At 41.0% G+C, this 12,422-nt stretch overlaps 1 protein-coding gene across 5 annotated transcripts in view; it reads right to left on the bottom strand.

The window, feature by feature from the left end:
- LOC117328090 (exportin-4-like) overlaps positions 1–12,422 on the bottom strand; it is a 36,476-nt gene that overhangs the window by 11,512 nt on the left and 12,542 nt on the right. For 4 of the 5 annotated variants that reach the window (XR_004532847.1, XR_004532846.1, XR_004532848.1 and 1 more), the window contains exons 12-20: positions 12,215–12,357; positions 11,393–11,573; positions 6,966–7,125; positions 6,756–6,803; positions 4,866–5,035; positions 4,504–4,675; positions 3,372–3,576; positions 1,669–1,757; positions 843–909 (exon numbers count right to left, since the gene is read on the bottom strand). Coding sequence is in view for 2 of the 5 variants with exons in the window: in XM_033885444.1 (XP_033741335.1) it covers positions 843–909; positions 1,669–1,757; positions 3,372–3,576; positions 4,504–4,675; positions 4,866–5,035; positions 6,756–6,803; positions 6,966–7,125; positions 11,393–11,573; positions 12,215–12,357 (1,235 nt within the window). In the remaining 3 variants the exon portion in view is untranslated. The remainder of the gene's footprint in view (positions 1–842; positions 910–1,668; positions 1,758–3,371; positions 3,577–4,503; positions 4,676–4,865; positions 5,036–6,755; positions 6,804–6,965; positions 7,126–11,392; positions 11,574–12,214; positions 12,358–12,422) is intronic. The other variant, XM_033885445.1, reaches the window with a different exon arrangement.

The following is a 12,422-nucleotide window of genomic DNA, read 5'->3' as shown; positions in this document are numbered from 1 at the left end:
CCCATATAAACCCTACAGTCCCCGGTGTAATTTCCTTTCCCATATAAACCCTACAGTCCCCGGTGTAATTTCCTTTCCCATATAAACCCTACAGTCCCCGGTGTAATTTCCTTTCCCATATAAACTCTATGGTCCCCAGTGTAATTTCCTTTCCCATATAAACTCTATGGTCCCCAGTGTAATTTCCTTTCCCATATAAACTCTATGGTCCCCAGTGTAATTTCCTTTCCCATATAAACCCTACAGTCCCCGGTGTAATTTCCTTTCCCATATAAACCCTACAGTCCCCGGTGTAATTTCCTTTCCCATATAAACCCTACAGTCCCCGGTGTAATTTCCTTTCCCATATAAACTCTATGGTCCCCAGTGTAATTTCCTTTCCCATATAAACCCTACAGTCCCCGGTGTAATTTCCTTTCCCATATAAACTCTATGGTCCCCAGTGTAATTTCCTTTCCCATATAAACTCTATGGTCCCCAGTGTAATTTCCTTTCCCATATAAACTCTATGGTCCCCAGTGTAATTTCCTTTCCCATCTCACTTCCCAGATTATACCCTTTTTTTTAATTATGCTTTATAATTTGCCCTCAATCTACTTCCAAACATATTTATTGTGCCATATTTTCACTTGGAAATCTATGTCAGTAACACAAAGCTTTAGCTCTTTAGTGTCACGTACAATGTACCTAAAATATCTCCCAGTATACAAGGTGATGTTCAATAATCAGTGGACCTTGAAACCATGACAGAATTAAAGTACCCACAAATATTTCATATCATACAGAACATTTAAAATTGAACATTTTTCACCAAAACTACATTAGCTAAGTCGTCAGCTTACCAATATTGTGCTTTGAATAAGTTTGTGTCAGTGACAGGCAAAGTTCATACATTTTCTTGGAATCCCTCTGAAAATTGAAAATTAAAAAATCATTTTTTGAGATTCTACTTATGACTAGAACAACAATGAAAATCCCCATCAATCCCCAGTAAAAGTGACCGAAGAATGACAAACGTATTATGAGCATACTCCTGATTTATCAAATAGGCCACTGTCTCCTGCTATGAGGACCCATCATATTTATACCAAATCTTGAGTGTACCCTGTATGTTTGACTAGTATGTCATCTGTGGATCTGTCGAAGTTCCAAATAAGTACAATGTGATACCTGATCACAGGACCTACTAATTTGTGCAATACATTTTCATGTACATTGATAATTGTTCATTCTGCAAGTATGCTATGTATATGTCCAATATACACAACTCATAGCACGTACCAAGAGATCAGAATATTACTGTATATGAAATGCTAATCCAATGCAAACAAAATGTGCATGCACATTACTATCAGGCGAACTTGGCTGTACTGTGATAGCGTACATAAAACTAACAAAACTGAATGAGATGAAAATGAAGTGTGTATTGTGTGCATGACTATGCATGAAAGCAATTTCAATGTGCAACTCAGTGTGACAGGCCGTTAAATGCTGCAAGTTGTAATAGTGAACAAAACACCTTGTACCATGTGACAATATAACACTGTATACTATGATGATGTAATGCTGTATAAGGTGAGGATGATCTTATTTTCAGACTCCATACTTTTCAGAATATCTAAGCAAGCTTGTCTTTATCGTTGCTACTGAAATCCAGATTTGTCTTACCTCGCCTAGATAACACAGCATTGCTTGAACTGCCTCAGAGAAAAACTTGATCACCAGCTGTACGACATCCTCATAATCATGGTAAACGTCTGTCAATAGAAAAGGTCATAACCATGGTAAACGTCTGTCAATAGAAAAGGTCATAACCATGGTAAACGTCTGTCAATAGAAAAGGTCATAACCATGGTAAACGTCTGTCAATAGAAAAGGTCATAAACTAACGTACATGTCTGTCAATAGAAAATATCTCAGGTTGTAAATTGTAAAACAAATGAAGAAAGTTGATCAATCAACATTAAATAAGACAAAATACTACATTTTACTCATTACTCAAATTAGTATGTATAGCCATTTCTCAAACACTTGACCGACCATGACAAAGTTACACATCACAGACGATATGACATTCAAATGGCGACATGGTTTACCATCAGGAACTTGCGTCTTGGATTTTAGAGTATTTAGTTTATTTAGTGGAAATATTCGCATGCCAATATTTTCATGGGTTATTATATTCGTGTGTGGATATTTTCGCGGAGATTTCCACGCTGTGAACATTTCGACTTTTACACAATACACATGTACTGTTTATGGTGCCTTCACAATGGCAGCACCAGATCGCTGTAGACATGGAGGCAGCGGAGTTGATAATCAGTTACATGTAAGTAATTCTAGAATTATATCAATTCTGATCAACTGCAAAACATGTTAAAAATTATCTCGTATCATTCAAGCTAAAGCAACTAGTATACCTAGCGGGCCGAACAGTTTGCCATGTTGACTGGGATAATTCAAACTTTCGTAATTTTGGCGATGCTGACTTGGACAGTTTTAAATTAAGTTTTATATTTCAAACAGTTCGAACAGGATTACCAATATTTATTTGATTTGTTCAAACTAACCGGCGGTTTCCTGTATCAATATCTATTTTTTTCATCAACTGTAACAGTTATCTATGGTTTTTAAAATAACCTACTATCATCAAAGCATGAGTTTTGTTTGTGTTGATTATAAGCTTGTTTTACTTACTTCAATTCTATTTGATATCACTAAATGGAAAAGTAGTACATTGTACATACTTTACAGGTGATTTATTTGGAAATACTTTCGTATACTTGGCGGAATAGTAGTGATCATGTTTTTAAAGTAAGTACTAGACTTGCTGGAATAGTAGTGATCATGTTTTAAAGTAAGTACTAGATTAGCCGGAATAGCAGTGATCATGTTTTTAAAGTAAGTACTAGACTTGCCGGAATAGCAGTGATCATGTTTTAAAGTAAGTACTAGACTTGCTGGAATAGCAGTGATCATGTTTTTAAAGTAAGTACTAGACTTGCTGGAATAGCAGTGATCATGTTTTTAAAGTAAGTACTAGACTTGCTGGAATAGCAGTGATCATGTTTTTAAAGTAAGTACTAGACTTGCCGGAATAGTAGTGATCATGTTTTTAAAGTAAGTACTAGACTTGCTGGAATAGCAGTGATCATGTAAGTACAGATGAGTGTATATAATTACTTTAATTCTTTGTCATTATATTTTCAATCCGTATTTCAACAAATGTTATTGAAAAAATAATAGCATTTATTACAAATGGATTAGGCATCAGACAAAGCCTAAAAAAAACTGTCTCCAGACAACTCTGGAACGACACATTTTAACATAATATTATAATACTGATCCCGTAAGCTAGACCCAATATTTACCTAGAAGTTTTACAGAGTCTGTCATAAGAGGATGGAAGAAGTTGAAGATACGCTCCATGTTATCGATACGTGCGCCCTGGGCAATACCACACAGACACTCCAGCAGATCGATAATTCTGTCCTTCATGCTGGTTACATACGACATCTTGGCAAAATGTTCATGACATACTGTCTCATAAAATCTGGTGTGTATGGAAGTGAGTACCTGGAACACAAAAATGTTACTGTTACCCTTCACTTGTTTTTTGTCTCCTTAAATTGATACCTATTATATGATACAAATGAATTGTTGAACTCTTGAGATCACCATGGTTGTAAGGGGAGATTACTGTTATGGTAATAAGGGGAGATCATTGTTATGGTAATAAGGGGAAATTACTGTTATGGTAATAAGGGCAAATTACTGATATGGTTTCAAGGGGAGATTACTGGTATAGTTATAAAAGGGAGATTACTGATATGGTTTTAAGGGGAGATTACTGATTAAGTTATAAAGGGGAGATTAGTGTTATGATTGTAAAAGAAGATTACCAATATGGGTGTCAAAGTAGATCAGTGATATGGTTGTAAAGGAGAAATCACTGATATGGGTGAAAGGGGAGATTACTGTTATGGTTGTAAGGGGAGGTCACAGATGTGGTTATAAAGGGAGATTACTGATATGGGTGTAAGGGGAGATTACTGGTATATTTATAAGGGGAGGTCACAGATGTGGTTATAAAGGGAGATTACTGTTATGGGTGTTAGGGGAGATTACTGTTATGGGTGTTAGGGGAGATTACTGTTATGGGTGTTAGGGGAGATTACTGTTATGGGTGTTAGGGGAGATCACAGATGTGGTTATAAAGGGAGATTACTGTTATGGGTGTAAGGGGAGATGTGGTTATAAAGGGAGATTACTGATATGGGTGTAAGGGGAGATTACTGGTATATTTATAAGGGGAGATTACTGGTATATTTATAAGGGGAGATGTGGTTATAAAGGGAGATTACTGTTATGGGTGTAAGGGGAGATAACTGGTATATTTATAAGGGGAGATTACTGATATGGGTGTAAGGGGAGATTACTGGTATATTTATAAGGGGAGATGTGGTTATAAAGGGAGGCTACTGATACATAGTGAGAACTTACACAAGCCCAGTACTGGTCCTTCCAGCTCTCCTCCACCCCTGATCCTGCCTGTACAAGGGACCGCAGTAACATCCTCTTACACGAGAATGGCAACAGACTGAGGGGCGGCTTGTGTTCAGCCTCCTGCTTGGCAAGCGTCCACAATAAACTGCACTTCGTTACATATTCAGCCCTGTTGTAAACATTTTAAAGATAGAGTTAATGTAACAATAATATTGTAACTATATAAAGTACTTTCCTCCCTCCCAATGACAATAGGGGAATGCCCTTTATTCTCTATGTTTACCTTTCATCAGGAATTATTAACATGTTAGAGCCTAGATGATATATTGTTTCTGTTTTGATAAATCGATATTCTCTACCTGATTCTGTTGTCCACCATTGAGTTGAGGAGAGACAATGTATCCTCTAATATGCCAGCCTCCCCTAACCAACACGATAAGTTGCTGAGGATCTTCTCAAGTAGAAACTGTACTGTCCACTGGGCACCTTCAGAGTCGCGTCCAAATGCAGACAAAATGGCCGGGCTCACCTGATACAGAATAGGAAATGGTATTGTATAGATATTACCTGTCAGGAGGTTATATATAGACACAGGTACGGTGTCACCTGATACAGAATAGGAAACTGTACTGTATAGATATTACCTGTCAGGAGGTTATATATAGACACAGGTACGGTGTCACCTGATACAGAATAGGAAATGGTATTGTATAGATATTACCTGTCAGGAGGTTATATATAGACACAGGTACGGTGTCACCTGATACAGAATAGGAAACTGTACTGTATAGATATTACCTGTCAGGAGGTTATATATAGACACAGGTACGGGGTCACCTGATACAGAATAGGAAACTGTACTGTATAGATATTACCTGTCAGGAGGTTATATATAGACACAGGTATGGGGTCACCTGATACAGAATAGGAAACTGTACTGTATAGATATTACCTGTCAGGAGGTTATATATAGACACAGGTACGGGGTCACCTGATACAGAATAGGAAACTGTACTGTATAGATATTACCTGTCAGGAGGTTATATACAGACACAGGTACGGGGTCACCTGATACAGAATAGGAAACTGTACTGTATAGATATTACCTGTCAGGAGGTTATATATAGACACAGGTACGGGGTCACCTGATACAGAATAGGAAACTGTACTGTATAGATATTACCTGTCAGGAGGGTATATACAGACACAGGTACGGGGTCACCTGATACAGAATAGGAAACTGTACTGTATAGATATTACCTGTCAGGAGGGTATATACACACACAGGTACGAGGTCACCTGATACAGAATAGGAAACTGTACTGTATAGATATTACCTGTCAGGAGGTTATATATAGACACAGGTACGGGGTCACCTGATACAGAATAGGAAACTGTACTGTATAGATATTACCTGTCAGGAGGTTATATATAGACACAGGTACAGGGTCACCTGATATAGAATAGGAAACTGTACTGTATAGATATTACCTGTCTGAGATCATGGTCCATATGTTCCATAGATATAACATTTGAATTATGAAGATAAAGATAGTAGGTTTGATTTGGAGATCAGCATATTGTTTAACACCCTAATGAATTTGTCTGGACTACCATATTAGGGTATAAGTGGGTATCTATAGAAACAGTCTGTTCCATGAATACTTACTTTATATATAATTTTTTTAAGATATATAATGTATATCATGCTTTTACCATCATTTGTCATGCATACTTCTTTCCTCATGCTTTATATATGACATATACAGATACTGTAACCATGGATATTGACATTAATAATTATACTTCTATATTACTTGGCAACATTTATATCCCTGTTAAATTCTCATTGAAAATTAACACAATACAAACACATTACTGTCTGGTGGTGAGTTCTCCCAGTACAATGGTCAGGGAAGTAGAATATAGAAGTTAAAGAATGTATCACTAAAACAGGGTGTTACTTATAGGACCAGGTTAATATAAATACACAAAGGGACTTGGTACAAGGTTAATGATGACAGCATTCCCATACAACACGTTATTAAACATGACACAAAGCAGCATAGAGGTGTGACCTGCAGAGGCATTATTCTATAATGAGTCTATGTCTGCTACATGTTATGATGCTGGAAAGCAATGGTGGCTAGATCCTCTGTGATTCCGAAGGTGTAAGCTTTTTGATCTTAGCAGTCACCTCAGCACATGTATCAGACTGCATGCTGTACCCACTAACTACCAGTACTTACACATGGGCCCAAGGGATTCACTTTACCAGTGTATGAAAGCTTTGGGGTCTGAAGGTCAAAGGTCATACATTTTAACATCAAATAATTACTTCATTTCTTGCATGTATCAATTCTGATAACCATAGTAATTTCTAGGTGGAATTAATTTCTAGATTAATCATTTTTTCTATAGATTTGCTGTTAAGTTCTTTCTTGCTCAGCCTTACATACCTGTGAGTAATAGTTTTCATCTGGCAGGAGATAGCATTGTGACCATCGCCGTAGAAACCACATCATACTGGCGCTCACTTGTGGACTCAGTGATGAAGTCATCTTAGCTTGAAGTGCCCGCTTCTCTACCTCACAGAGGCGTAATACTGAGGATATCAACCTACAAGGAGGACACGACAATGAACAGTTAACTGTAACACTGGATATATACATTATAATACACCGAGGACTGTAACACTGGATATATACATTATCATACACCGAGGACTGTAACACTGGATATATACACTATCATACACCGAGGACTGTAACACTGGATATATACATTATAATACACGGAGGATTGTAACACTGGATATATACATTATAATACACCGAGGACTGTAACACTGGATATATACATTATCATACACCGAGGACTGTAACACTGGATATATACATTATCATACACCGAGGACTGTAACACTGGATATATACATTATCATATACTGAGGACTGTAACACTGGATATATACATTATCATACACCGAGGACTGTAACACTGGATATATACATTATCATACACCGAGGACTGTAACACTGGATATATACATTATCATACACTGAGGACTGTAACACTGGATATATACATTATCATACACCGAGGACTGTAACACTGGATATATACATTATCATACACTGAGGACTGAGTGGGTCACATAATGTGTATCCCCTGAGTGGGTCACATAATGTGTATCCCCTGAGTGGGTCACATAATGTGTATCTCCAGAGTGGGTCACATAATGTGTATCCCCTGAGTGGGTCACATAATGTGTATCCCCCTGAGTGGGTCACATAATGTGTATCCCCCAGAGTGGGTGACATAATGTGTATCCCCTGAGTGGGTCACATAATGTGTATTCCCCTGAGTGGGTCACATAATGTGTATCCCCTGAGTGGGTCACATAATGTGTATCCCCAGAGTGGGTCACATAATGTGTATCCCCTGAGTGGGTCACATAATGTGTATCCCCTGAGTGGGTCACATAATGTGTATCCCCTGAGTGGGTCACATAATGTGTGTCCCCTGAGTGGGTCACATAATGTGTGTCCCCCTGAGTGGGTCACATAATGTGTGTCCCCCTGAGTGGGTCACATAATGTGTATCCCCCTGAGTGGGTCACATAATGTGTATCCCCCAGAGTGGGTGACATAATGTGTATCCCCTGAGTGGGTCACATAATGTGTATTCCCCTGAGTGGGTCACATAATGTGTATCCCCTGAGTGGGTCACATAATGTGTATCCCCAGAGTGGGTCACATAATGTGTATCCCCTGAGTGGGTCACATAATGTGTATCCCCTGAGTGGGTCACATAATGTGTATCCCCTGAGTGGGTCACATAATGTGTGTCCCCTGAGTGGGTCACATAATGTGTGTCCCCCTGAGTGGGTCACATAATGTGTGTCCCCCTGAGTGGGTCACATAATGTGTATCCCCCTGAGTGGGTCACATAATGTGTATCCCCCAGAGTGGGTCACATAATGTGTATCCCCCTGAGTGGGTCACATAATGTGTATCCCCCAGAGTGGGTCACATAATGTGTATCCCCTGAGTGGGTCACATAATGTGTGTCCCCTGAGTGGGTCACATAATGTGTGTCCCCTGAGTGGGTCACATAATGTGTATCCCCTGAGTGGGTCACATAATGTGTATCCCCTGAGTGGGTCACATAATGTGTATCCCCCAGAGTGAGTCACATAATGTGTATCCCCCAGAGTGGGTCACATAATGCGTATCCCCTGAGTGGGTCACATAATGTGTATCCCCCTGAGTGGGTCACATAATGTGTATCCCCTGAGTGGGTTACATAATGTGTATCCCCTGAGTGGGTCACATAATGTGTGTCCCCTGAGTGGGTCACATAATGTGTATCCCCCTGAGTGGGTCACATAATGTGTGTCCCCCTGAGTGAGTCACATAATGTGTGTCCCCCTGAGTGGGTCACATAATATGTATCTCCTAAGTGGGTCACATAATGTGTATCCCCTGAGTGGGTCACATAATGTGTGTCCCCTGAGTGGGTCACATAATGTGTATCCCCTGAGTGGGTCACATAATGTGTATCCCCCTGAGTGGGTCACATAATGTGTATCCCCTGAGTGGGTCACATAATGTGTATCCCCCTGAGTGGGTCACATAATGTGTATCCCCTGAGTGGGTCACATAATGTGTATCCCCTGAGTGGGTCACATAATGTGTATCTCCTGAGTGGGTCACATAATGTGTATCCCCTGAGTGAGTTACATAATGTGTATCCCCTGAGTGAGTCACATAATGTGTATCCCCCTGAGTGGGTCACATAATGTGTATCCCCCTGAGTGGGTCACATAATGTGTATCCCCCTGAGTGGGTCACATAATGTATATCCCCCTGAGTGGGTCACATAATGTGTATCTCCTGAGTGGGTCACATAATGTGTATCTCCTGAGTGGGTCACATAATGTGTATCCCCAGAGGGAGTCACATAATGTGTATCCCCCTGAGTGGGTCACATAATGTGTATCCCCTGAGTGGGTCACATAATGTGTATCTCCTGAGTGGGTCACATAATATGTATCTCCTGAGTGGGTCACATAATGTGTATCCCCTGAGTGGGTCACATAATATGTATCTCCTGAGTGGGTCACATAATGTGTATCCCCTGAGTGGGTCACATAATGTGTATCCCCCTGAGTGGGTCACATAATATGTATCTCCTGAGTGGGTCACATAATGTGTATCCCCTGAGTGGGTCACATAATGTGTATCCCCTGAGTGGGTCACATAATGTGTATCCCCCTGAGTGGGTCACATAATGTGTATCCCCCTGAGTGGGTCACATAATGTGTATCCCCCTGAGTCGGTCACATCATGTGTATCCCCCTGAGTCGGTCACATAATGTGTATCCCCTGAGTGGGTCACATAATGTGTATCCCCCTGAGGGAGTCACATAATGTGTATCCCCCTGAGTGGGTCACATAATGTGTATCCCCCTGAGGGAGTCACATAATGTGTATCCCCCAGAGTGGGTCACATAATGTGTATCCCCCTGAGTGGGTCACATAATGTGTATCCCCCTGAGTGGGTCACATAATGTGTATCCCCTGAGTGGGTCACATAATGTGTGTCCCCTGAGTGGGTCACATAATGTGTGTCCCCTGAGTGGGTCACATAATGTGTATCCCCCTGAGTGGGTCACATAATGTGTATCCCCTGAGTGGGTCACATAATGTGTATCCCCCAGAGTGAGTCACATAATGTGTATCCCCCAGAGTGGGTCACATAATGCGTATCCCCTGAGTGGGTCACATAATGTGTATCCCCCTGAGTGGGTCACATAATGTGTATCCCCTGAGTGGGTTACATAATGTGTATCCCCCTGAGTGGGTCACATAATGTGTATCCCCTGAGTGGGTCACATAATGTGTGTCCCCTGAGTGGGTCACATAATGTGTATCCCCCTGAGTGGGTCACATAATGTGTGTCCCCCTGAGTGAGTCACATAATGTGTGTCCCCCTGAGTGGGTCACATAATATGTATCTCCTAAGTGGGTCACATAATGTGTATCCCCTGAGTGGGTCACATAATGTGTATCCCCCTGAGTGGGTCACATAATGTGTATCCCCTGAGTGGGTCACATAATGTGTGTCCCCTGAGTGGGTCATATAATGTGTATCCCCTGAGTGGGTCACATAATGTGTATCCCCCTGAGTGGGTCACATAATGTGTATCTCCTGAGTGGGTCACATAATGTGTATCCCCTGAGTGAGTTACATAATGTGTATCCCCTGAGTGAGTCACATAATGTGTATCCCCCTGAGTGGGTCACATAATGTGTATCCCCTGAGTGGGTCACATAATGTGTATCTCCTGAGTGGGTCACATAATATGTATCTCCTGAGTGGGTCACATAATGTGTATCCCCTGAGTGGGTCACATAATATGTATCTCCTGAGTGAGTCACATAATGTGTATCCCCTGAGTGGGTCACATAATGTGTATCCCCTGAGTGGGTCACATAATGTGTATCCCCCTGAGTGGGTCACATAATGTGTATCCCCTGAGTGGGTCACATAATGTGTATCTCCTGAGTGAGTCACATAATGTGTATCTCCTGAGTGAGTCACATAATATGTATCTCCTGAGTGAGTCACATAATGTGTATCCCCTGAGTGGGTCACATAATATGTATCTCCTGAGTGAGTCACATAATGTGTATCCCCCTGAGTGGGTCACATAATGTGTATCCCCTGAGTGGGTCACATAATGTGTATCTCCTGAGTGAGTCACATAATGTGTATCCCCCTGAGTGGGTCACATAATGTGTATCCCCTGAGTCGTTCTGATACGTTCTACTTTACCAGATATCATCACCCCAAAACAATGGTATAATGAGTACCCTACCTGACAACAAAGTCGGTGTTATGGTCTGCCCCTGGAATGCTGTCTGCCCTCTCTCCAGGAGAAGCAAGTACCTTGAGTGTGGTGGGAATGTCTACGGTCTTTGACTGGCTGATGGAATACTCCATTATGTCAGACGGGATCATAGGGGTCTCTCCTTCTGATTCCTCTGTTAATACATAAGCTGAAAGGGAAAATTCAAATTAACACACAACAAAATATACTAGACATGTAACCTGCATGGATAGCTGTGCATCCAGATGAGAATCTTGAAAACTGGGTGAGGTTACTTCAATAAAAAGGTGATGAGAATGAAAATGTTTGTAGGACAGTGCTGTGTTTGTGTGAGTAGAGAATCCTAGAAAATTGCTGTGTGGTTTTATATACACTAGAGGACAGAGATCAAGAAGCTGCATGATTGAGGGGGTGAGTTTGTATGTGTGAAGGTGTCCATCTGGAGGGGATGGACTTACTGGTGATTAAAATTCTCCAGTGTATATCCTCATACAACATGGTGAGGGTCCATAAGAGGGGGTTGTGTGTGTGAGAGTGAGACAGTGTAAGGGTAGGTATGGGGGAGACTTACTGGTGACTAAAATAATCCAGTGTATATCCTCATACAACATGGTGAGGTGAGGGTCCATAGGAGGGGGCTGTGTGTGTGTGAGAGTGAGACAATATAAGGGTAGGTATGGGGGAGACTTACTGGTGACTAAAATAATCCAGTGTATATCCTCATACAACATGGTGAGGTGAGGGTCCATAGGAGGGGGCTTGTGTGTGTGAGAGTGGGACAGTGTAAGGGTAGGTATGGGGGAGACTTACTGGTGACTAAAATAATCCAGTGTATATCCTCATACAACATGGTGAGGTGAGGGTCCATAGGAGGGGGCTGTGTATGTGATTGTTGCTGATGCTGCAGTCTCTGCAGTTGCCCATGTAACCTAGCAACTCGATCCTCCAGTAACCTGTGGCACAATGTGAAAATATGTAAATAATTTTGCAGAAAACATCTCCCAATCCGAGCAATATT

This window comes from Pecten maximus, chromosome 5 (genome assembly GCF_902652985.1).
Source record: "Pecten maximus chromosome 5, xPecMax1.1, whole genome shotgun sequence".
Taxonomy (NCBI): domain Eukaryota; kingdom Metazoa; phylum Mollusca; class Bivalvia; order Pectinida; family Pectinidae; genus Pecten; species Pecten maximus.
This window is presented reverse-complemented; position numbering and strand designations above follow the sequence as displayed.